Source organism: Euprymna scolopes, chromosome 13 (assembly GCF_053919585.1).
Source record: "Euprymna scolopes isolate OS-2025 chromosome 13, ASM5391958v1, whole genome shotgun sequence".
In the NCBI taxonomy this organism is placed as follows: Eukaryota; Metazoa; Mollusca; class Cephalopoda; order Sepiida; family Sepiolidae; genus Euprymna; species Euprymna scolopes.
Genome location: NC_136494.1, coordinates 114,956,569 through 114,984,277, shown reverse-complemented (window position 1 = coordinate 114,984,277; position 27,709 = coordinate 114,956,569). Strand labels below are relative to the sequence as shown.

General features: G+C 34.4%; 1 protein-coding gene across 10 annotated transcripts in view; it reads left to right on the top strand.

The window, feature by feature from the left end:
* The window catches only part of LOC145292153 (uncharacterized), a 95,893-nt gene that overhangs the window by 62,722 nt on the left and 5,462 nt on the right, over positions 1 to 27,709 (top strand). For 9 of the 10 annotated variants that reach the window (XM_080138282.1, XM_080138283.1, XM_080138284.1 and 6 more), the window contains 8 exons: positions 2,946 to 2,969; positions 5,105 to 5,128; positions 8,393 to 8,416; positions 10,555 to 10,578; positions 13,903 to 13,926; positions 16,055 to 16,078; positions 18,012 to 18,036; positions 18,854 to 18,877. In XM_080138282.1, coding sequence (XP_079994408.1) covers positions 2,946 to 2,969; positions 5,105 to 5,128; positions 8,393 to 8,416; positions 10,555 to 10,578; positions 13,903 to 13,926; positions 16,055 to 16,078; positions 18,012 to 18,023 — 156 coding nt within the window. In that variant the 3' untranslated portion in view covers positions 18,024 to 18,036; positions 18,854 to 18,877. The remainder of the gene's footprint in view (positions 1 to 2,945; positions 2,970 to 5,104; positions 5,129 to 8,392; positions 8,417 to 10,554; positions 10,579 to 13,902; positions 13,927 to 16,054; positions 16,079 to 18,011; positions 18,037 to 18,853; positions 18,878 to 27,709) is intronic. The other variant, XM_080138290.1, reaches the window with a different exon arrangement.

The following is a 27,709-nucleotide window of genomic DNA, read 5'->3' as shown; positions in this document are numbered from 1 at the left end:
AATAAAATTGCACATGCGCAAAACGAATAGCAAGATGGCGGCAAATTGAGATGAACATTTCAAGTTGTCGATATATTTCTGTACGTGTTATTCATACGTTCAAACAAAGCTATTACTTGTTATAAACCATCATTGGTTAATGATTACTAATAGAATTTCAGAAATGAAGAATAATTAAAACATCTCTTTATTGAAATATAGGATAGTCATTTAATTATTTGCAACATTTTACAACTTTATTGGAATGATAAAAATGAAAGAAATGTTTATTTGCATTCCTTATAAAATTGAATAAGAATCAAAATCAGAATGTGACATTCCTCGCTGCAAAAATATTTCTACATTATTACATTGAATAGCCACCAACCATGTAGGGTCAATTAAATTCTAAAAATTCGTGCAGATAAATAAAATTATATCTTAATTTTCCATTCTGAATTTTACTTTTGATTAGTCAGCTCTGGGATTAGTTACAAATGTGGAACGGGCGTCGTATTTAAAAAGATTTTGCCTTGCGTTGGGAAAACCGGACAATTCTAATATTTGCTTCTTTTTTAACACGTCTTTCAAATAAGAAGTATGGCGTTGTTTGCTTGAAGCATTGTTAACGATAAAAGGTATTTTTATGGTTTACAATGCAGAAATGTACAGTCCTTACCAGCAGATAAATGTATAATAAATGATTCAATATTTTTTACTTTTTTATTTATTTATCTGGATGTTTTTTTCAACTATTGATGGTATTTATGTCATAGGTCCTTTCGGGTGTATAAAACATATCCATTCCCTAGGCTGTTAATTGTAATCAGATTTACCATAGAACATCCTAACACATCCGTACACCTATCATTACTCGACTTAACACTCTATATCACAGCAACAGGGCAAGTAAACATCAACTCTATAAAAAAAAATCAGCCTGCCGTGACATTTTCGTGAACTATAAGTCGGCACTCTCTACACACGCAAAAATAAGTTATGCTAAAAATGCAACAAACCGCATTCACAACAGATGCACGAATGAAATTGACAAGATCACCTCCATTGGAAAATTCGATCAAATCCTTCGACTAAATGGATATCCCGCAAACACATTAATACATTTAAAAGAAAACAAACACACAAAATAACAGACACATGCTTTCTTAAAATACCACATTTTTCTGACAGAATAACTACAGCCACACGCAAAGCTATTCGCAAAGAGCAACTAAACATACAACTCGCACACACTGTCCCAACGTTAACACAGCACCTATCTTAAACCCAAAGTACATCTATGAACAAACCATGCTCATTTTATAACTGTCCCATATAAAACACAGTGTTATACGAACGCACATATGCAGTGTATCAAATTCAACGTAAAATCTGTAACGATACATATCACATACATCGGAAGTTCAATAAGACCGTTACATATAAGTGTTAAGGAACACATGATCATCAAAACATCATCTGTTTACAAACACGTGTCTGGAAAACATAATCCGGCAAAAACATAACCGTGAAAATTTTAGCAAATTATAGGAATCATGGAAACCTCAGATTAAAAGAATCAATATTGATTGAAAAAAGTAAACCAAAAATTAATAGTAAGACAGAAAAATCTAACATATTTCTAATAAAGAACCAAACAGACTAACTACTCTCCTTATACTATCTCGGTGATAATTCATATAGCCGAAAAAAAAAAAAAAAAGAAAGAAATACCCACCTTAACACAAACATACCTACATAATCACAACAAGTTAGTGAATGAATAAATAGGTATAAGTTTTCCCTTAGATTTAACTATATGTAAATAGAATTTAGAATTACTTTCCTACTGATCTTAAATCTATAGATATGTAAAAATGAAAATCACCTCCATTAACTGTTTACGTAATTATTTAAGCTTTAAAATGTCTATAATTTTATAAAAACATTTAAGCAATAACAGCCAGTTATAACCATATTAAACGGAATTTTGAAGTATGTCCCCTTGATCAGAACATCTACAGATGAGTAAAAATAGAATTACTTCCCCTGAATAGATAACGGAATTATTTAAACTTTGAGAGTATGGATTAATAATCTATAAAACCCAGCCACTTTACAAGTGTCAGCCTAGAGAATGGATATGTTTCTCCACTGATGATGGGTAATGCACCTGAAAGGACATATCGAATAAATAGTTGAAAAAAAAACCCACCAAAAAACAAAACATTCAGGCAAATAAATTAAAAAAACTTTTTCAATTATTTATTATCCATCCATTTAGGCATCTGCTCAAAACGACTGTACATTCCGGCATTGTAAGCATTAAAAATAGCTTTTACGCCTTTCAAATGTTTAACGTGACACTTTTGTAGGCATTTATCATTTCGCTCGTATCTTCTGTAACTTGTATGTTCATATCCTGTATTAAAGTTTAATATCTGTGTTTTATTTTTGGCTTACAAATGCAGTGCTCTCTAATATTCACGTTAATGATGATCAATGATGCATGAATTTAGATATCATTTTATTATTATTATTATTATTATTATTATTATTATTATTATTATTATTATTATTATTATTATTATTATTATTATCATCATTATCATTATTATTATTATTATTAATGTTATTATTATTATTATTTTAAGGATTTGGATCGATCCATTCAAATTCTACAAATGTAAACTCTTCCACATAAAATGACTCGGAAAGACTATTGTTCTAACATAAACATAAAAATATTTGCGCATGCGTAGAAGATCAATTTAAGTCGGCTTACGATTGACAAATTGTGATTTCTTTCAATTTTATCTCCTTGTTAAACCTTTCACAACGATTTTAAATGACTAAAGGCCCATAAAAAAAAAACAAAAAAAAAAACGGAATAATAAAATGCCCCCGTTTGGACCACCTAGTTTATTTAACATATTTTAATACTATCATTTTTTTTAATATTTCAGTTCGGGCCAGAAGAACTAAAAAAGGTCTGTATATGTAAATGTAATAAACTATGATTTCTATAACAAAAGGGGTACATTATACTACGATCCACTGATATTTAAATGTCATGGTGTCAATATTGGTGCTTATAGTATGAGAAATAAAATGACTATATTTTTAAAGTGCAAAATGATTCTGTGTAGTCAGATATAAAATAAAAGATCACTGTTTATACTGATGATTCTAATGGCGTCAAAATGATAAATAGGTATTGTAAGATAAATCAGGGGGAGACAATACTAGTTGAATTTGTCTGACAAATAAACGAAATGGACACGAGGAAAACGAGTGAAGCAGTTTCTCTTTATAATACGATCTAAAAAAGTATTTCAGAAAACGTTTCCAGAAACTAACAGATAAAGAAGCACCAATGCGTGCATCACGTAACAGTTATATGAATATTTTATATTTATTTTATGCCATATAATTTCTGAGAGCCCCTTACTTTTCGGGGTCGAAGGTACGCTATGAGGGGCGTACAATAAGTAATGCCCCTGACTCACTTCCCATAGCAGTAGGGCATAGAAACTTGGCACAGTTATTAGTTTTTCTCTACATAGGAACCACCCAGAGTTATGCATTTCTCCTATCGTTTGATGCAGCTCTAGAGACCGTTTTTGTAGAACACCCCAGGTTGGTACTCCAACCACGACGTGACTTCAGAAATCAAGGTTGCATCGTCTGGGAAACGCTTTCCTTTCTAAAACAACTTCATGGCTGGGAAGAGGAGAAAATCAGAGGGTGCAAGGTCAGGAGAGTAGGAAGGATGGGGAGTATTTCATAACTACACGCCCGTGCTTCTGATCTGGCGACACACGAGTTGTGGACCGGATCGTTGTCCTGGAGGAAGAGGGTACGTTTGCTTATCTGGCCCCGCCTCTTCATTTTCATAGCTTCTCTTAATTTCCTCAAAAGTGAAGCATAATAGGCTCCTGTAATTGTGGTACCCTTTGCCAGGAAATCTGTCATCACTACTCCATCCTGGTCCCAGAAGACTGTGAGCATGACCTTACCAGCGGAGGGCTACACTCTTGCCTTCTTTGGAGGTGGTGAGTCCAATTGCTTCCACTGCATTGACTGGACTTTGGTCTCTGGGTCATAGTGATCGACCCAGTTTTCATCCTGTATAATTAGTCTTTTGAAAAACTTTGACTCATCTTCTTGCCACATATCACAATTCATCCCCAAGCACTCGACGCGTCCTCGCTTCTTGAATGGTGTGAGCAACCTCGGAATCCATCTGACAGACACCTTATGCATATGCAAATAGTCATGAATGATACTTTCCACAAACCTGTACTAATCTTGACATCTTGGGCTATTTGGCGAATAGTCATGCGCGGATCTTCCAAAATGGCAGCCTCAACTTTACGGACAGATGCCTCATCAATGGCAGAAGAGGGGCGACCAGGTCTGGGAGCTGCTTCCACAGACTTCCGGCCATATTTGAATTCACGATGCCAGCGTTTTACAAGGTCATATGATGGGGCATTATCACCATAAGTTTCTTTCATTTCATCAAAAGTCTCCTGTGGTGTGCGTTCTTTCAAATACAAAAACCGAATCACTGCTCGACATTCAACAGGCTCCATTTCACACCTGACTCAGTTCAAACACCTGTAAAACAGAAACCACAATTACTTCAGAGCTGTAATTTGTCAAATAACCCGTAGAGATATAAATCATTGCACATGCAAAATTTCAGCTAGATCAGACAACTGAAAGTGGGTCAGGGGCATTACTTATTGCACGCCCCTCGTACATTATTTCATGCGGTGTGTTTTATGAAATAATAGCATAGCGTTGCACATTCCTCTCCAGGTTTCAGAGTTCAATTTAGTACTAGTCAGATGTAACTTTGCTAACGTCGATTGTCTTAGAGAATCTGGTGTGGCAACGTGATTATGACGTAATATATTATATATAATTTCAAAATATTAATTTATTCTTTAAAACTATACAAAAACGAAAGTTAACGCCTTTAGATTGAATATTACGAAATACAAATACTTTAATGATTGAAATAAAAGAACGATTGACTTCATTAATCTGTTTGTGAAAGACTTTAAAACAATATTTCAATAATATGTTAAAACAAGTATTTTCTTTGATATTTTAGATCAAAGAACATCTGACAGCAAAGGTGTGTATCTTTCATTGCTTAATTTTGATATTTGTATTTCTAATCATATTAATTGTATTTGTTACTCATGACACTTTATAAGTATTGAACGCTAAAATTATTAAACCTTATATAATATTAATGCCGATTAGAAATTTTGATAAAAATCTTTATTTAATCGTATAAATATAAAGATCTAAAATTCGGCACAAAAAATGCATTACATCACGAGAATAATTTTAATAACATGTGAGGTGGCCCGACTTTGCCGTTCGTACTGATTTCAAAACTTCAAAAAAATGACTTCAGTACCTTCGGATCGACACCAATATATTTAACGCTCTCTCCGAGTTCCCTTCCGTTTAAGCTTACCTGGCAGATAGATAAAACTGATTTAAAATTAAACGAATTCTTTGAATAAAATTGCACATGCGCAAAACGAATAGCAAGATGGCGGCAAATTGAGATGAACATTTCAAGTTGTCGATATATTTCTGTACGTGTTATTCATACGTTCAAACAAAGCTATTACTTGTTATAAACCATCATTGGTTTATGATTACTAATAGAATTTCATAAATGAAGAATAATTAAAACATCTCTTTATTGAAATATAGGATAGTCATTTAATTATTTGCAACATTTTAAAACTTTATTGGAACGATAAAAATGAAAGAAATGTTTATTTGCATTCCTTATGAAATTGAATAAGAATCAAAATCAGAATGTGACATTCCTCGCTGCAAAAATATTTCTACATTATTACATTGAATAGCCACCAACCATGTAGGGTCAATTAAATTCTAAAGATTCGTGCAGATAAATAAAATTATATCTTAATTTTCCATTCTGAATTTTACTTTTGATTAGTCAGCTCTGGGATTAGTTACAAATGTGGAACGGGCGTCGTATTTAAAAAGATTTTGCCTTGCGTTGGGAAAACCGGACAATTCTAATATTTGCTTCTTTTTTAACACGTCTTTCAAATAAGAAGTATGGCGTTGTTTGCTTGCAGCATTGTTAACGGATAAAAGGTATTTTTAAGGTTTACAATGCAGAAATGTACAGTCCTTACCAGCAGATAAATGTATAATAAATGATTCAATATTTTTTACTTTTTTATTTATTTATCTGGATGTTTTTTTCAACTATTGATGGTATTTATGTCATAGGTCCTTTCGGGTGTATAAAACATATCCATTCCCTAGGCTGTTAATTGTAATCAGATTTACCATAGAACATCCTAACACATCCGTACACCTATCATTACTCGACTTAACACTCTATATCACAGCAACAGGGCAAGTAAACATCAACTCTATAAAAAAAAATCAGCCTGCCGTGACATTTTCGTGAACTATAAGTCGGCACTCTCTACACACGCAAAAATAAGTTATGCTAAAAATGCAACAAACCGCATTCGCAACAGATGCACGAATGAAATTGACAAGATCACCTCCATTGGAAAATTCCATCAAATCCTTCGACTAAATGGATATCCCGCAAACACATTAATACATTTAAAAGAAAACAAACAAACAAAATAACAGACACATGCTTTCTTAAAATACCACATTTTACTGACAGAATAACTACAGCCATACGCAAAGCTATTCGCAAAGAGCAACTAAACATACAACTCGCACACACTGTCCCAACGTTAACACAGCACCTATCTAAAACCCAAAGTACATCTATGAACAAACCATGCTCATTTTATAACTGTCCCATATAAAACACAGTGTTATACGAACGCAAATATGCAATATATCAAATTCAACGTAAAATCTGTAACGATACATGTCACATACATCGGAAGTTCAATAAGACCGTTTCAAATAAGAGTTAAGGAACACATGATCATCCAAACATCATCTGTTTACAAACACGTTTCTGGAAAACATAATCCGGCAAAAACATAACCGTGAAAATTTTAGCAAATTATAGGAATCACGGAAACCTCAGATTAAAAGAATCAATATTGATTGAAAAAAGTAACCCAAAAATTAATAGTAAGACAGAAAAATCTAACATATTTCTAATAAAGAACCAAACATACTAACTACTCTCCTTATACTATCTCGGTGATAATTCATATAGCCGAAAAAAAAAAAAAAAAAAAAAAAAAAAGAAAGAAATACTCACCTTAACACAAACATACCTACATAATCCAAACAAGTTAGTGAATGAACAAATAGATATAACTTTTCCCTTAGATTTAACTATATGTAAATAGAATTTAGAATTACTTTCCTACTGATCTTAAATCTATAGATATGTAAAAATGAAAATCACCTCCATTAACTGTTTACGTAATTATTTAAGCTTTAAAGCGTCTATAATTTTATAAAAACATTTAAGCAATAACAGCCAGTTATAACCATATTAAACGGAATTTTGAAGTATGTCCCCTTGACCAGAACATCTACAGATGAGTAAAAATAGAATTACTTCCCCTGAATAGATAACGGAATTATTTAAACTGAGGGTTTGGATTAATAATCTATAAAACCCAGTCACTTTACAAGTGTCAGCCTAGAGAATGGATATGTTTCTCCACTGATGATGGGTAATGCACCTGAAAGGACATATCGAATAAATACAGTTGAAAAAAAAAAAAAAAACATTCAGGCAAATAAATTAAAAAAACTTTTTCAATTATTTATTATCCATCCATTTAGGCATCTGCTCATAACGACTGTACATTCCGGCATTGTAAGCATTAAAAATAGCTTTTACGCCTTTCAAATGTTTAACGTGACACTTTTGTAGACATTTATCATTTCGCTCGTATCTTCTGTAACTTGTATGTTCATATCCTGTATTAAAGTTTAATATCTGTGTTTTATTTTTGGCTTACAAATGCATTGCTCTCTAATATTCGCGTTAATGATGATCAATGATGCATGAATTTATTATTATTATTATTATTATTATTATTATTATTATTATTATTATTATTATTATTATTTTAATGATTTGGATCGATCCATTCAAATTCTACAAATGTAAACTCTTCCACATAAAATGACTTGTAAAGACTATTGTTCTAACATAAACATAAAAATATTTGCGCATGCGTAGAAGATGAATTTAAGTCGGCTTACGATTGACAAATTGTGATTTCTTTCAATTTTAACACCTGTCACAACGATTTTAAATGACTAAAGGCCCATAAAAAAAACAAAAACAAAAAAAAAAACCACCGGAATAATAAAATGCCCCCGTTTAGACCACCTAGTTTATTTTACATATTTTAATACTATCATTTTTTTAATATTTCAGTTCGGGCCAGAAGAACCAAAAAAGGTCTGTATATGTAAATTTAATAAACTATGATTTCTATAACAAAAGGGGTACATTATACTACGATCCACTGATATTTAAATGTCATGGTGTCAATATTGGTGCTTATAGTATGAGAAATAAAATGACTATATTTTTAAAGTGCAAAATGATTCTGTGTATTCAGATATAAAATAAAAGATCACTGCTTATACTGATGATTCTAATGGCGTCAAAATGATAAATAGGTATTGTAAGATGAATCAGGGGTGGAGACAATACTAGTTGAATTTGTCTGACAAATAAACGAAATGGACACGAGGAAAACGAGTGAAGCAGTTTCTCTTTATAATGCGATCTAAAAAAGTATTTCAGAAAACGTTTCCAGAAACTAACAGATAAAGAAGCACCAATGCGTGCATCACGTAACAGTTATATCAATATTTTATATTTATGTTATGCCATATAATTTCTGAGAGCCCCTTACTTTTCGGGGTCGAAGGTACGCTACGAGGGGCGTGCAATAAGTAATGCCCCTGACCCACTTCCCATAGCAGTAGGGCATCGAAACTTGGCACAGTTATTAGTTTTTCTCTACATAGGAACCACCCAGAGTTATGCATTTCTCCTATCGTTTGATGCAGCTCTGGAGACCGTTTTTGTAGAACACCCCAGGTTGGTACTCCAACCACGACATGACTTCAGAAATCAAGGCTGCATCATCTGGGAAACGCTTTCCTTTCTAAAACAACTTCATGGCTGGGAAGAGGAGAAAATCAGAGGGTGCAAGGTCAGGAGAGTAGGAAGGATGGGGAGTATTTCATAACTACACGCCCGTGCTTCTGATCTGGCGACATACGAGTTGTGGACCGGATCGTTGTCCTGGAGGAAGAGGGTACGTTTGCTGATCTGGCCCCGCCTCTTCATTTTGATAGCTTCCCTTAATTTCCTCAAAAGTGAAGCATAATAGGCTCCTGTAATTGTGGTACCCTTTGCCAGGAAATCTGTCATCACTACTCCATCCTGGTCCCAGAAGACTGGGGGCATGACCTTACCAGCGGAGGGCTATACTCTTGCCTTCTTTGGAGGTGGTGAGTCCAATTGCTTCCACTGCATTGATTGGACTTTGGTCTCTGGATCATAGTGATCGACCCTGTTTTCATCCTATATAATCAGTCTTTTGAAAAACTTTGACTCTTCTTCTTGGCACATATCCAAATTCATCCCCAAGCACTCGACGCGTCCTCGCTTCAGGAATGGTGTGAGCAACCTCGGAATCCATCTGACAGACACCTTATGCATATGCAAATAGTCATGAATGATACTTTCATCAAACCTGTACTAATCTTGACATCTTGGGCTATTTGGGGAATATTAATGCGCGGATCTTCCAAAATGGCAGCCTCAACTTTACGGACAGATGCCTCATCAATGGCAGAAGAGGGGCGACCAGGTCTGGCAGCTGTTTCCACAGACTTCCGGCCATATTTGAATTCACGATGCCAGCGTTTTACAAGGTCATATGATGGGGCATTATCACCATAAGTTTCTTTCATTTCATCAAAAGTCTCCTGTGGTGTGCGTCCTTTCAAATACAAAAACCGGATCACTGCTCGACATTCCACAGGCTCCATTTCACACCTGACTCAGTTCAAACACCTGTAAAACAGAAACCACAATTACTTCAGAGCTGTAATTTGTCAAATAACCCCTAGTGATAGAAATCATTGCACATGCAAAATTTCAGCTAGATCAGACAACTGAAAGTGGGTCAGAGGCATTACTTATTGCACGCCCCTCGTACATTATTTCATGCGGTGTGTTTTATGAAATAATAGCATAGCGTTGCCCATTCCTCTCCAGGTTTCAGAGTTCAATTTAGTACTAGTCAGATGTAACTTTGCTAACGTCGATTTTCTTAGAGAATCTGGTATGGCAACGTGATTATGACGTAATATATTATATATAATTTCAAAATATTAATTTATTCTTTAAAACTATACAAAAACGAAAGTTAACGCCTTTAGATTGAATATTACGAAATACAAATACTTTAATGATTGAAATAAAAGAACGATTGACTTCATTAATCTGTTTGTGAAAGACTTTAAAACAATATTTCAATAATATGTTAAAACAAGTATTTTTTTTTGATATTTTAGATCAAAGAACATCTGACAGAAAAGGTGTGTATCTTTCATTGCTTAATTTTGATATTTGTATTTCTAATCATATTAATTGTATTTGTTACTCATGAAAATTTATAAGTATTGAACGCTAAAATTATTAAACATTATATAATATTAATGCCGATTTAATCGTATAAATATTTAATCGTATAAATATAAAGATCTAAAATCCGGCACAAAAAATGTATTACATCACGAGAATAATTTTAATAACGTGTGAGGTGGGCTGACTTTGCCGGATCGTACTGATTTCAAAACTTCAAAAAAATGACTTCAGTACCTTCAGCTAGAATCGACACCAATATATTTAACGCTCTATCCGAGTTCCCTTCCGTTTAAGCTTACCTGGCAGATAGATAAAACTGATTTAAAATTAAACGAATTCTTTGAATAAAATTGCACATGCGCAAAACGAATAGCAAGATGGCGGCAAATTGAAATGAACATTTCAAGTTGTCGATATATTTCTGTACGTGTTATTCATACGTTCAAACAAAGCTATTACTTGTTATAAACCATCATTGTTTTATGATTACTAATAGAATTTCAGAAATGAAGAATAATTAAACCATATCTTGATTGAAATATAGGATAGTCATTTAATTATTTGCAACATTTTAAAACTTTATTGGAATGATAAAAATGAAAGAAATGTTTATTTGCATTCCTTATAAAATTGAATAAGAATCAAAATCAGAATGTGACATTCCTCGCTGCAAAAATATTTCTACATTATTACATTGAATAGCCACCAACCATGTAGGGTCAATTAAATTCTAAAAATTCGTGCAGATAAATAAAATTATATCTTAATTTTCCATTCTGAATTTTACTTTTGATTAGTCAGCTCTGGGATTAGTTACAAATGTGGAACGGGCGTCGTATTTAAAAAGATTTTGCCTTGCGTTGGGAAAACCGGACAATTCTAATATTTGCTTCTTTTTTAACACGTCTTTCAAATAAGAAGTATAGCGTTGTTTGCTTGAAGCATTGTTAACGATAAAAGGTATTTTTATGGTTTACAATGCAGAAATGTACAGTCCTTACCAGCAGATAAATGTATAATAAATGATTCAATATTTTTTACTTATTTATTTATTTATCTGGATGTTGTTTCAACTATTGATGGTAATTATGTCATAGGTCCTTTCGGGTGTATAAAACATATCCATTCCCTAGGCTGTTAATTGTAATCAGATTTACCATAGAACATCCTAACACATCCGTACACCTACCATTACTCGACTTAACACTCTACATCACAGCAACAGGACAAGTAAACATCAACTCTATAAAAAATAAATCAGCCTGCCGTGACATTTTCGTGAACTATAAGTCGGCACTCTCTACACACGCAAAAATAAGTTATGCTAAAAATGCAACAAACCGCATTCGCAACAGATGCACGAATGAAATTGACAAGATCACCTCCATTGGAAAATTCCATCAAATCTTTCGACTAAATGGATATCCCGCAAACACATTAATACATTTAAAAGAAAACAAACAAACAAAATAACAGACACATGCTTTCTTAAAATACCACATTTTACTGACAGAATAACTACAGCCATACGCAAAGCTATTCGCAAAGAACAACTAAACATACAACTCGCACACACTGTCCCAACGTTAACACAGCACCTATCTAAAACCCAAAGTACATCTATGAACAAACCATGCTCATTTTATAACTGTCCCATATAAAACACAGTGTTATACGAACGCACATATGCAATATATCAAATTCAACGTAAAATCTGTAACGATACATATCACGTACATCGGAGGTTCAATAAGACCGTTACATATAAGAGTTAAGGAACACATGATCATCAAAACATCATCTGTTTACAAACACGTGTCTGGAAAACATAATCCGGCAAAAACATAACCGTGAAAATTTTAGCAAATTATAGGAATCATGGAAACCTCAGATTAAAAGAATCAATATTGATTGAAAAAAGTAAACCAAAAATTAATAGTAAGACAGAAAAATCTAACATATTTCTAATAAAGAACCAAACAGACTAACTACTCTCCTTATACTATCTCGGTGATAATTCATATACCCGAAAAAAAAGAAAGAAATACCCACCTTAACACAAACATACCTACATAATCCAAACAAGTTAGTGAATGAATAAATAGGTATAACTTTTCCCTTAGATTTAACTATATGTAAATAGAATTTAGAATTACTTTCCTACTGATCTTAAATCTATAGATATGTAAAAATGAAAATCACATCCATTAACTGTTTACGTAATTATTTAAGCTTTAAAGCGTCTATTATTTTATAAAAACATTTAAGCAATAACAGCCAGTTATAACCATATTAAACGGAATTTTGAATTATGTCCCCTTGATCAGAACATCTACAGATGAGTAAAAATAGAATTACTTCCTCTGAATAGATAACGGAATTATTTAAACTTTGAGAGTTTGGATTAATAATCTATAAAACCCAGCCACTTTACAAGTGTCAGCCTAGAGAATGGATATATTTCTCCACTGATGATGGGTAATGCACCTGAAAGGACATATCGAATAAGTACAGTTGAAAAAACAAAAAAAAACAAAAAAAAACAAACAAAACATTCAGGCAAATAAATTAAAAAAACTTTTTCAATTATTTATTATCCATCCATTTAGGCATATGCTCATAACGACTGCACATTCCGGCATTGTATGCATTAAAAATAGCTTTTACGCCTTTCAAATGTTTAACGTGACACTTTTGTAGGCATTTATCATTTCGCTCGTATCTTCTGTAACTTGTATGTTCATATTCTGTATTAAAGTTTAATATCTGTGTTTTATTTTTGGCTTACAAATGCATTGCTCTCTAATATTCACGTTAATGATGATCAATGATGCATGAATTTAGATATCATTTTATTATTATTATTATTATTATTATTATTATTATTATTATTATTATTATTATTATTATTATCATTATTATTATTATTATTATTATCCAAATGATTTGAATCGATCCATTCAAATTCTGCAAATGTAAACTCTTCCACATAAAATGACTCGTAAAGACTATTGTTCTAATATAAACATAAAAATATTTGCGCATGCGTAGAAGATGAATTTAAGTCGGCTTACGATTGACAAATTGTGATTTCTTTCAATTTTATCTCCTTGTTAAACCTTTCACAACGATTTTAAATGACTAAAGGCCCATAAAAAAAAAAAAAAAATCAAAAAAAAAAAAAAAAAAAAAAAAACGGAATAATAAAATGCCCCCGTTTAGACCACCTAGTTTATTTAACATATTTTAATACTATCATTTTTTTAATATTTCAGTTCGGGCCAGAAGAACTAAAAAAGGTATGTATATGTAAATGTAATAAACTATGATTTCTATAACAAAAGGGGTACATTATACTACGATCCACTGATATTTAAATGTCATGGTGTCAATATTGGTGCTTATAGTATGAGAAATAAAATGACTATATTTTTAAAGTGCAAAATGATTCTGTGTAGTCAGATATAAAATAAAAGGTCACTGTTTATACTGATGATTCTAATGGCGTCAAAATGATAAATAGGTATTGTAAGATGAATCAGGGGTGGAGACAATACTAGTTGAATTTGTCTGACAAATAAACGAAATGGACACGAGGAAAACGAGTGAAGCAGTTTCTCTTTATAATACGATCTAAAAAAGTATTTCAGAAAACGTTTCCAGAAACTAACAGATAAAGAAGCACCAATGCGTGCATCACGTAACAGTTATATCAATATTTTTATATTTATTTTATGCCATATAATTTCTGAGAGCCCCTTACTTTTCGGGGTCGAAGGTATGCTATGAGGGGCGTGCAATAAGTAATGCCCCTGACCCACTTCCCATAGAAGTAGGGCATCGAAACTTGGCACAGTTATTAGTTTTTCTCTACATAGGAACCACCCAGAGTTATGCATTTCTCCTATCGTTAAATGCAGCTCTGGAGACCGTTTTTGTAGAACACCCCTGGTTGGTACTCCAACCACGACGTGACTTCAGAAATCAAGGGTGCATCATCTTGGAAACGCTTTCCTTTCAAATACAACTTCATGGCTGGGAAGAGGAGAAAATCAGAGGGTGCAAGGTCAGGAGAGTTGGGATGATGAGGCGGTTTTTATAACTACACGCCCGTGTATCTGATCTGGCGACATGCGAGTTCTGAACTAGAGCGTTGTCTTGTAGGAGGAGAGTACCTTTGCTGATCTGGCCCCGCCTCTTCATTTTGATAGCTTCCCTTAATTTCCTCAAAAGTGAAGCCTAATGTAATTGTGGTACCCTTTGCCAGGAAATCTGTCATTATTTCTCCGTCCTGGTCCCAGAGACTGTGAGCATGAGCTTATCAGCGGAGGGCTATACTCTTGCCTTCTTTGGAGGTGGTGAGTCCAATTGCTTCCACTGCATTGACTGGACTTTGGTCTCTGGATCATAGTGATCGACCCAGTTTTCATCCTGTATAATCAGTCTTTTGCAAAAGTTTGACTCATCTTCTTGCCACATATCCAAATTCATCCCCAAGCACTCGACGCGTCCTCGCTTCTGGAATGGTGTGAGCAACCTCGGAATCCATCTGACAGACACCTTATGCATATGCAAATAGTCATGAATGATACTTTCCACAAACTTGTACTAATCTTGAACTCTTGGGCTATTTGGCGAATAGTAATGCGCCGATCTTCCAAAATGGCAGCCTCAACTTGACGGACAGATGCCTCATCAATGGCAGAAGAGGGGTGACCAGGTCTGGGAGCTGCTTCCACAGACTTCCGGCCATGTTTGAATTCACGATGCCAGCGTTTTACAAGGTCATATGATGGGGCATTATCACCATCAGATTTTTTCATTTCATCAAAAGTATCCTGTGGTGTGCGTCCTTTCAAATACAAAAACCGAATCATTGGTCGACATTCAACAGGCTCCATTTCACACCTAACTCAGTTCAAACACCTGTAAAACAGAAACCACAATTACTTCAGAGCTGTAATTTGCCACATAACCCGTAAAGATATAAATCATTGCACATGCAAAATTTCAGCTAGATCAGACAACTGAAAGTGGGTCAGGGGCATTACTTATTGCACACCCCTCGTACATTATTTCATGCGGTGTGTTTTATGAAATAATAGCATAGCGTTGCCCATTCCTCTCCAGGTTTCAGAGTTCAATTTAGTACTAGTCAGATGTAACTTTGCTAATGTCGATTGTCTTAGAGAATCTGGTGTGGCAACGTGATTATAACGTAATATATTATATATAATTTCAAAATATTAATTGATTCTTTAAAACTATACAAAACGAAAGTTAACACCTTTTGATTAAATATTATGAAATACAAATACTTTAATGATTGAAATAAAAGAACGGTTGACTTCATTAATCTGTTTGTGAAAGACTTTAAAACAATATTTCAATAATATGTTAAAACAAGTATTTTCTTTGATATTTTAGATGAAAGAACAGCTGACAGCAAAGGTGTGTATCTTTCATTACTTAATTTTGATATTTGTATTTCTAATCATATTAATTGTATTTGTTACTGATGACACTTTATAAGTATTGAACGCTAAAGTTATTAAATCTTATGTAATATTAATGCCAATTAGAAATTTTTATAAAAATCCTTTATTTAATCGTATAAATATAAAGATCTCAACTTCGGCACAAAAAATGTATTACATGTCGACAATAATTTAAATAATGTGTAAGGTGGCCCGACTTTGCCGGATCGTACTGATTTCAAAACTTCGAAAAACGACTTCAGTACCTTCAACTAGAATCGACACCAATATATTTAACGCCCTATTCAAGTTCCCTTTCGTTCGAGCTTATTTGATAGACAGCTAAAAAAGATTTTAAATTGAACAAATTCTATGAGTAATTTTGCACATACGCAAAACTAATAGAAATACGTCGGCAAATTGAAATGAACATTTCAAGTGTTCGATATATTTCTGTAATGTTTTATTCATACGTTCAAACAAAGCTATTATTTGTTATAAACCATCATTGGTTTATGATTACTAATAGAATTGCACAAATGGAGAAGAATTAAAGCATTTCTTCATTGAAATATAGGAGTCATTTAATTATTTGCAACATTTTTTAAACATTGTTGAAATGATTAAAATAAAATAAATGTTCATTTGCATTCCTTATAAAATTGAATAAGAATCAAAATAAGAATGTGACGCACTACCTTCAAAAATATTTTTACATTATTAAGTTAAATAATGACCCACCATGTAGGGTCAATTAAATTCTAAAAATCCGTACAGGTAAATAAAATGATATCTTACTCATCATTTTTGTAGAGATGACTAAAAAATGTGATCATCTAGTTCCTTGAATGTGCGCATAACGGCTATCAATCGTCTCTAGGTTTTATGTGTGTGGATATTTTTATAACAATGCGTATAACAACTATGCCAATGACAACTTACACAAATAGTTTTTTTATCAATAGGACAGATAACATTATCGGTGGGGACACCAGCAAAGACAATACCCTGTCAAAGTTTCTTTGCAATTAAAGACTTGAATTATATTTGAATAAAATCATTTATTTCCATGTCGGATCCTTTCTCATAGGTGGGTGCGCTTTGGACAAGTCTACATGTTGTTATTTCACCTCCTCGACATCCGCGGAAGTTTTCCAAAGAATGGAGCACTCCGTCTGTTTGCTAACGCGTTGAATACCGAAACTAATCTCCCCTTACTCTCTCTCTCCACACACACACACACACACACACACACACACACACACACACACACACACACACACACACACACACACACACACACACACACACACACACCTCTAATCCTTTCTTTCTTATGTTCTCTAAAGTCACCAATAAATCATCTTTATTGTTCATCTAAATTCCTGTTTACGTTAGTTATGAAAACCGACATTCTTTTATATGAAGTTTACATTCCTGGTACATATTTTGACATAAATATGTTATCTTTAAAACCCTAATCCGCTTCGATAACATTGTTTCTGTCATAAAAAATATTCCTTTTTGTCATCGAAATATTCCTACTAATTAAACACTGGTCAGGCTACCCGCCATTTTCCGGAGAACTAATAACGTAACAGAAATCTGTTTCTTATTTCGTTCGTATACTCCGTATTTTATATATTCTTATCCCGTTTTAAAGATTGATTTCATATTCTATATTATTCGTGTACTTGCACAGGTCTGCAACACAGTTGCTAATTCTAAGTGCTTTTATCAGTGCATGCATACAGTAACTGTTATGTTAATATTTTAATATTTGTTATGATTTTAATGTTTAAGATAATTATTCTAATGTTCATTTACCAATAAAAATGGTTGACAAAACTAGTCGCAATGAAAAGTTTTTTTTATATAATAATGCAGTATTCTTTTTAATATTTCAGATACAAGATTAGTTTGCCAAAAAAGGTGTGTATAAATTATTTAAGTTCACTTGAAGTAAAAATTGATAGTATGTAAACACGTTCTCAAAATAGATGTGACAGGTTGAATCCTGATTTCGTTGAGGAAAGAACATCTTGCTAATCATTAATTATTTATCAACGTTATTTTATTGCTTGGTTCAGAGATCATTTTGATTATTTCTGATTGAATATTAACCGAGAGGCGTTGACTTCAAACAGCCTATGATTTACATATTTTGCAAAATTGTCTTTAAATATTAATGACACAAAATAAGCAAAAATATCTGCTTATTGATTAGTTGAGATTTCGATATATTTTAAATAAGTTTCACAATCGGTTTTAAAAATTTCTAAATATCCAATAAGATTTAAGAAAGGCATTGCACTCAAAGTTAGTCTTAAGTGGCTAAGCATTTGAACTAGGGCGTGATGCTGAGATTGTACGGCTTACAAAAGAAAGATATATTAAAATAACATTAGAAGACTTAAAGAAAGAGCTTGGAAATATTATTGCTTACTTCTTAGTTGGATGAAGGTGTGTATATACAAATTTGAAGTATTGTTAGTATATTTTAATTAAAAGTAATAACGTTTAAACAGAAAGCACCGTAAGCGGGGGCAATACTCATACCTATTAGAAATAATGTTAATAGACCATATATAACTTGCTGAAAATTTAAGACTTGAAAACTTATGTTTTTGTTGCGCCATAAAATCTTTTTTTCGATATTTATGAATAACTCATTGCCATTCATTTTTATTACTTATATGTTATTTAAACATTTAAAATATCTTAATCAAAACCTTTTTCCATATTCCAGGGTGGACTCAAGGGACTAAAGAAGGTGTGTATATACATATTATTTCCAATTCATATAAATTGTATATATATTATCAATGCCAAAAATAGGGCAAATGTCTAATCTAGACTCTGTTAAGATGTTTTTTTATGTCTGTCAACTTCCAAAAAATCAGTTGTTGCCTTTGAAAATACACCATCGGAAATTTAGCACTGCATTTCTTTGCAGAATTGGCGTTCATAATTTTAGTAGCACATTTGCTAGACTCCTGCAACTTTATATAGGACTTAAAAATTAACCTAATGCTAGCTTCCAGCTCGAGTTCGAGCTTGGCTTTGAAATACTGATTACTGTATTCGTTGAGATGATGGAGGGTTTATAGAACATATGCACAACGACATGTGTGTTGAGTATAGAAATCCAAACGGCAGCTGTTCTCTTTATTTATGTTGGAGTTACATACCGAACAAAGATTCCCTCGTTGCAAGAGGTGTAACTCTGCTTTGTACTAAGTAAATCGAGAAATAGAAAGATAAATAAAAAAAAGGTATTGAGAATCATATTGACTCGACTTCCATATATGGCAAATTTTAACAACCTAAAAATTGTTTTGGTTCTTTCGAAAGATCTGTTTGTGGTCAGAGTTACGTATGGTTTGTGTCTTAGAAGATTTTATTCAAGGTATTACCTCCTTCTTAGAGTCTGTTATTGCCGATATTGCTGGTAAAATAATCTATGATTAGAATTTATTTCAAAATGACTGTTATTAATATGAAATATCTCCCCTTTTGATAATCCAACCTATAAAAGCTGTACATTTCCGATTGTCAAGTAGACAAGTAGTAGGATTCTTAATTAAATGAAAGATTACTAGACGGAATCTCTGGTCCTGTTTTCATTACAATTTATTCAATTAAGAATGGAACAATTTCCGCGACCGGAGCGATTTACAACAGATCCAGTATCACATCTATGGGTTTGCAGTTTCAGTTAGGTTGCTGTACGGCATCAAGCGAGGACGAAGTCCGAACGCTATATAATAATCTTTGGCACCCGGTCATTACTCAAATGGTTCATGCTGTGAGGTGTAGAAACTTGCCTTTCACTGTGGAGGAGGTAAGAACAATTACAAATTCCTGCCGAACATGTGCTGAAATAAAGCCTCGATTTTATGAACCCAAAACTGGCGTTTTAATAAAAGCAACACACCAGTTCAAAAGACTGAATCTTGATTTTAAAGGACCGCTACCAAGCAAAACAAGGAACCGATATATATTAACTATTGTCGACGAATATTCGCGGTTTCTTTTTGCCTTCCCTTGTTCAGACATCGGCTTCTGCAATTATACACTGTCTCTGTTCACTATTCGCTCTCTTTGGAGTTCCTGCTTATATACATTCGGACCGAGAGGCTTCTTTCTGTCAAAGCAGCTTCAACAATTTCTACAGGAACAAGGAGTAACTATAAGCCGGACAACTCTCTACAACCCTAAGAGTAACGTCGAATGTGAAAGATATAACGACATGATTTGGAAGACCGCTCAATTGGCTGCATCAAATAACGGATGTTCGATTGATAATTGAGAAAATCTCCTTCCTGTCGCATCATACGCTGTTCGATCCATATTATGTACCGCCACGATGCTACCCCACACGAAAGGGTTTTACCTTTTCAGTGATGGAGTTCGGCGAGACTCGTTTCTATCTTGTCTCTAGATCTGGTACTGTATTTCTGAGACGACATGCACGTTACACCAAGAACGATCTCTTGCTGAACGAGGTAGCGCACATAGAGCTGAACTCCCAGTACTCTCTAGTACAAAATGTAGATGGTAGAGAGTCTAATGACCTAGCAACTACCGTAGACGTACCAGGACCGTGGATAACTCCTGAGGACAGACCAACTCCCCCGGACACTGAAGCCCCTCCGGAAGATCATGGCACTTAAAGTGTTCCTGACACATCGTCTAATGACACTGTCTCCGTTGGGGCTCCTTCAGACACTTCGAATGGACCAACACCTGAGTCCCTGACAGATGAAGGACTTGCACCGAAAAGACGTGTTCATCCAGAGACTGACTCTGACGCGGAACAGCCTGCTCCTCTGAGAAGGAAACATTTCGGGGCGAGGTATTTTAGAGCCCAAAACAGGTTCGCTCTAAAGAGCCTTTCTGTTTGAGTACTCCGACCTCTAATCATGAACTGCTGAGGCGGCCACTGCGATCTTGTAGGGAGCCTGGACATTAAAGAGACTTTCTTCTCTATGAGTGAGAAATTTTGTAGGGGAGAATGTTGTGAATATGGATTATCTCCTCTTTGATAACCCAAGCTATAAAAGATGTACAGTTCCGCTTGTCACGTAGAAGAGTAGTAAGATTCTGAATTGAATAAAAAATTACTAGACGGAAACTCTCGTCCTATTTTCATTACAGACACTATTATTTGTAAGATTTTATTAAAACCGTTATGAAAAAAGTGAAAAAAAAAAAAGAAATATTTATGGATTATAATTTCACATATTTATGATTTGTTTTTAATTATTCCAAAAAAGAATCTAAAAGAGTTTCGTTCGGAATATTTCGAATTTTATACCGGCCATCTTTTTAGAAAGAACTACTAAAACTTGGTATTAAAGAGATACATCGATATCTACTTATTTGATGCTAAAGTTTATTTTCGTTTATTGGAGTTCGAGGTCAGGCGGGATCGGGATTTACATATCAAATTTGTCCAGCGTCGGAGTGAAACAGGAACACATGCTATTTTTGTATGTTTCGTTTGCTTACTAATGTCAGTCGTATGTGACATCTTGGCGTTTGCTAAATTTTATATCTACATTGTTGCTTCTTTAAAGGATATATATTCATATCGTAAGAATATTGAAATGCAAATGGTCGTGTTTTTGCAAGAAAAACTCAATGTTCATATATAATGGTGGCTATTTGACAAAATAACTTGCTTATTGAACAACGAAATTGATATCTTTAAAATATTTTAGCATAAACATCTTTTTTAATATTTCAGTATCTGGCGGTGCAGTAGAAAAGGTGCGTGTATCAAGTTTAGATTATATTAAATCTATTTGATTTAAAATTAATAGAAAATTTTTACTCAGTAGCACCAATTATTATATTGCTTATCATATTACTTATATGTGATATTCTCGTCAAATTCGACGTATAAGGTCCACCACGGAAATTAAGTTGTAAGGAAATCCACGCAGATGATTTATTTCTAGTGGTGAAGGCTTTGTGCAGAACCAACAATGCGTTTTTGTTATAACTTCTAATCTCAGTCGGTACAATTGCTGCTACAGGATAGAGCAGATATCAGACCTCAGGTTTTACATCAAAGTTTTCCTTCTCATAGATACATATCTTAACGAAGAGTGAAGGTGTATCTCTCCCCATAGATTAAACACACCATTAGATAACAATCTGGCGAGAACCGGTGTGTCAATGTGATTATGCCGTATATACGATTATGATATCTTTTATACTGCTATATTAAAGTCGTCACATGTAGGAAAAAACCGCGTTAATATTATTTATATTAATGATCAACTTTATACATCTCGAGGTATAACACTGTGGCATTGAAATAATCAATCCAGTTGTAATTCAAAGAAGGATAATATTTGAATAAATATTTCATTTGCGTCACACTCATTTATTTATCTAATGAAAGCTGTTATTAGAAAACAGGAAAATTACAATGACACCAAAAAGATAAACTGATATCAAATTAAAAAATATTATATCAAAATTAATTATTGGTTAAACTGTTAAAAATATTTTATTTTTAAATAATAACTATTAATTACGAAGAATTTTTATCCTATATTTTCTACGACAGTTTAGCGGACGTTTAGAATAATGAAAAGATAAAAAGTTAAGGCTACTTTAAATTTCAATTCCAGGCGCATCCCTCTGCTTCCGTCAACACTACTTGCAGTCGATAAAATCCTCGGCAATCAGCCGATGTTATATATTCGGGGGAGTCATAAAGGAGATTTTGTCAAGGAGATTCGTGTACGTGATCGTCTAGTTTCTAATGGTTTTATTTTTGATGTCTTCGTGGGTGTGTGTTTGTGTGCATGCATTTCTTAACATACCTTTATTCATGTGTCGTCGGTTGTTCCTCTGGTTTTCATTGTCTCTTGGAGGGGAGCTGGCCTGTTGGATGAAGAATTCACTCCAAGACGATGAAATGGTTTTATAGTTTTTATTCACCTTCCAAAGGTCGACACAGAATGGAGGTGAACCTTGCTTGTTTGATGATACACGTCAGCGTCCTCCCCAGCCCAGGGGGGGGGCAGCTGAAAAGCCGTCTGTCTTATTCAACACCCGAAAACCCAACTGCCAAGAAAGAATCAGCTAACCTCATCACATGATACCACGTCATCTGGTCAGCTGACCCTTCTTTTGCAAACGTGTCCACTGTCCACGTTATTCACCTCTCTCTCTCTCTCTCTCTCTCTCTCTCTCTCTCCCTCTCCCTCTCTCTTTCTCTATTCTCTAATAGAGACACACAGAGAGAAAATAGAAAGAGTAAGAAAGCCAGAGAGGGGGGAGAGATGCTCTTTAACATTCCTCCACCCCTTTTTTATCAAAATGTATGGCAAGCCATACATTTTTAATAACTAACTAACTAAAAAAAAATAATTATGTCCGAAGTACATCTTTATTTTTTCACTTTCCGGACTCACCCCTTTTCCAAGAAAGATCAGGCACCAGTACTCTTCTACAACACTATCAACCCTTCTGCTGCTTCTCAAAAGTCCCTCCTAGACATTAACTTGCTTCCAAGTTAGACAAAGATACAGCTTTGCAGATATACATCTTGTCTAGGCGGTCGCATTGTTGGATATTTTCCACTGACTCTGCTCTTTATTTGGACCACTTGGCCAAACAAATGGAGACTCCATTTTCGATCACTTTTTCGAAATGGGGCCAGCATATCGCAATTACGACCAGAACGTCGGATGCTCCATGTTGGTGGTAGCTTTATCGCATGGGGACTCGAACCCCAGACCCTCAGATTAAAAGTCTGATGCTCTACCGACCCAACCATCCCACTCGCGTTCTCGACTTTCAGCATAGGCCTAAGTCCCAGTTTTTTTTTTCCTTTACTGTAATGCCCTGACGTCTTTCTCTGAGTGGTCCTATTACTGGAGCTTTGTTCTATTCTATCTACTACTTCGGGACTTCACAAAGCTCTTCTACTAACTCCCTTGGTTGGTCTAAGTCAAGATACGCCTTCACACTGATTCACTCGGAGCCTGTTTGAGTTCCTGGAACCCGACAAGATACGGAATCATCACTCCCTAACTAATGCGCCATCAATTTCTAACTAAGTAGTTTTCCCTTTGTGATTTTTCCGCATTCCCAGCAAGTCCCAAGATTCCAACCCAGATATCCCTCACACATTCCTCTAAAAACATAAAAAAATAATAAGGCTCTATCTTGTCCCTTACGTAATCTGCATCTTTCCCTTTCTTCTATCTCCCCGTGATTAGGCTTGGTACCGACTGTCCAGTCGCTCCGTACCCTGAGGAATTATCGCGACCTCGCACGCCAGACTTTTGTTGGACAAGACTTATTGCCGTTGCTTGGGCCTACGTGGCATCTTCCAACTCACTGGAACCACTAGTATTGTTTTAACAGGGTTCTCATTACTCTAAAATAGTATTTCCCCTGTCAAATTTTCTAATTTGTGACAATACCGTGGCTTATAAAAAAAAAAAATAAAACAACAGAAAAAACTGCTTTCTACAGCCTAATCGCCTTGTAATTCTCATGAAAAAAAATGCAACTACGCGCTAAACGTCCCTAAAATATAACTAAACCAACCAAATCTATTCCAAAATAATTTAATTTAATAATACCAATTAAATTCACCCAGCATGGTTTTTTTTTAATTTTGGTACCTTTAATTCACAATATGGTAACATTTTATTTTCCTAAGTACTTGCATACATATTTCATTCATCTTCTCTTGAGCGATTCGTAACATAATGGCCACGTCAGCCATTGCACCCCCTCTGCCCCTTACACCATGTCAGAGGGCATTTCATTTGCTCCCTGAAGTTGATTACAACTAGATCCGCTCACGCTGGACAGAATACATTCCGTTCACTGCTATGTCAGAAAAAACTTTCTTTTTTTTTCCAAAGTCGGTAAGCGCAACCTGCCTTGAAGACACATAGCTTCACGGAAAACATCGGATTTCCACACATGAAGTACTCAAACTTGCTCCATGTTGATTCTACTCGAAATCAACAGAAATCACGATAAAAAAAAATAAAATTCGAATCATTTCCCGAGAATAATGAAATTAATAACTACCCATGTAATTCAACACCTCTCCAAAATTCTAACATGCTTGCCACAGAAATTAAATTCCATTCACGCCCCACTTTTTTCTTTCATTTCTTCATATAGTTTATTTAACCCTATATTTATCCTTTTTTTTTTTTTACCTTACTTATGTGGTCAAAACGTCACTCATGTCGAATAAAACATTTATTCTACTTTTCGAAAATTGAAATTAATACCGACTGAACCTTTGACTCTTCCGAAACTTTTTTTTTTTTTTTTAAATCATTTATTACACTGTTTAAATCTTATTTCTTTCTCCCTATTTTATTATTACTATTTAATTAATTAAAAACACATTTTTTCTTTTATTAATCCTTCTTTCCATAGACCCCACAAGCAAGATTCCACCTCCCCATTCTGCGAAAAAAAAATACATGTCACAGAGTAAGAAAATCCTGCACAATACCATTTTAGAACACATCAATTACATAAAGAAAATAAATGAAAAAAATACAAAAATATCCTATAAGCATTCAGAAAGTCCCATCTTAGCAATAAATAAAATCCAAACAACAAAATTTTGTCCACGTCAGCAAAAAAAAATTCCTACGAAAAAAATCGCACAATCAGCGAAAAAGAAAAAAAATCATTTTACAGGACATGATCATTGTCTTTTCACTAAAAGCACATGAAGTTTCGCAGTCCAAAATTGCAACAAAAATTATTATTAACAACAAACCTTTCGTGATTGACATGTTTTTTTTTTTTAGTAAGGTGACAGGCTCATTTCTGACACACACGTTGTAGCTAACAAGTCATATGTTCTATTTTCTTTTTCTTTTTCTTTCTTTCTGTCCTTCTGTTTTACACTTGCTGTTTAATTCAAAATTAACAATATTTTATCAGTTTGTCTTTCGTTATAGCTGTTTTTTTTTTCCAAGTTATTCTACTGTTTTTCTCACAGAATTTTTTTTTTCTTTTCTTTTTTTTTCTCTTTACTATTATTTTTCCTTATTACTTAGTGTTTTAACGGACCATCGTTGTGTGTGTGTTGATTTGTATTTCTTCTTTTTTTTCTAATAATGTTCTTTCTCTTTTTTTTTTCTTCCAGACATTTTATTGTGTTGTATAGTTTTTTTTTTGTTTTTGTTTTTTTCTTGTCATAAAATCTCCTTTCCCTTTTAAGGACCTGTTTCCACGTCGTATTTCTTAAACACAGGTTCGACTTCACATCGATGATGTGAACTTAGTCACGAGCACCAAAACGAATATGTTATATATTCGGGGGAGTCATAAAGGAGATTTTGTCAAGGAGATTCGTGTACGTGATCGTCTAGTTTCTAATGGTTTTATTTTTGATGTCTTCGTGGGTGTGTGTTTGTGTGCATGCATTTCTTAACATACCTTTATTCATGTGTCGTCGGTTGTTCCTCTGGTTTTCATTGTCTCTTTGAGGGGAGCTGGCCTGTTGGATGAAGAATTCACTCCAAGACGATGAAATGGTTTTATAGTTTTTATTCACCTTCCAAAGGTCGACACAGAATGGAGGTGAACCTTGCTTGTTTGATGATACACGTCAGCGTCCTCCCCAGCCCAGGGGGGGGACAGCTGAAAAGCCGTCTGTCTTATTCAACACCCGAAAACCCAACTGCCAAGAAAGAATCAGCTAACCTCATCACATGATACCACGTCATCTGGTCAGCTGACCCTTCTTTTGCAAACGTGTCCACTGTCCACGTTATTCACCTCTCTCTCTCTCTCTCTCTCTCTCCCTCTCCCTCTCTCTTTCTCTATTCTCTAATAGAGACACACAGAGAGAAAATAGAAAGAGTAAGAAAGCCAGAGAGGGGGGAGAGATGCTCTTTAACACCGAAACAATACAAATCGAGGCCATTTTGCCTCATCAACTCGTACGGATCATCGTCCCTGGCTTTACGAACAATCTGTCCTTCCCGCGGGTGGCGCAAAAAAACTTCCACATCCCTGGCCTTACTCCCTCTGTTATTATCGACATTCAATCACACTACTAATTCTGCGTAACAAAACAGAAAACCCCTTTTGCTACAGCTTATCTGGTGGTCAGAACACTAATTTCCAATATACCATATAACATACAGATCCACTCTGACTTCACCAGACCTCGAGGTGGGGCACCAACCATCCGACCAAAGTGATGAAAAAGAGGCAAATCCACTAACCTAACAATTTGCACCACCCTACGGTGCATAGAAGATCCTAGCGGATAGGTGTCATGCGTAAATTTCATCCTCTGCCGGTGTGTCGAAGCAAGAAAACCAGTAAACTCCCCTTTTAAATAACGTTAAAGATCTCAACCAGGTATCTTGATACTACCACTTCTCCTATGGGAACATCTTAATTGGTCGAAAAGTTACGCGTGTGGGCCACATTTATTCCACACAATCGTCGCACCTGAGTGGTCGCAACACAATAGCCCATTGGTTGTCCACGCATAACATTGGGGTTACTTTTTGACCCCCAAGAATAAGCCTTTACAAACGTCCAAAGACCGAAAGCGGTGCACCACCCCGCATCTTAA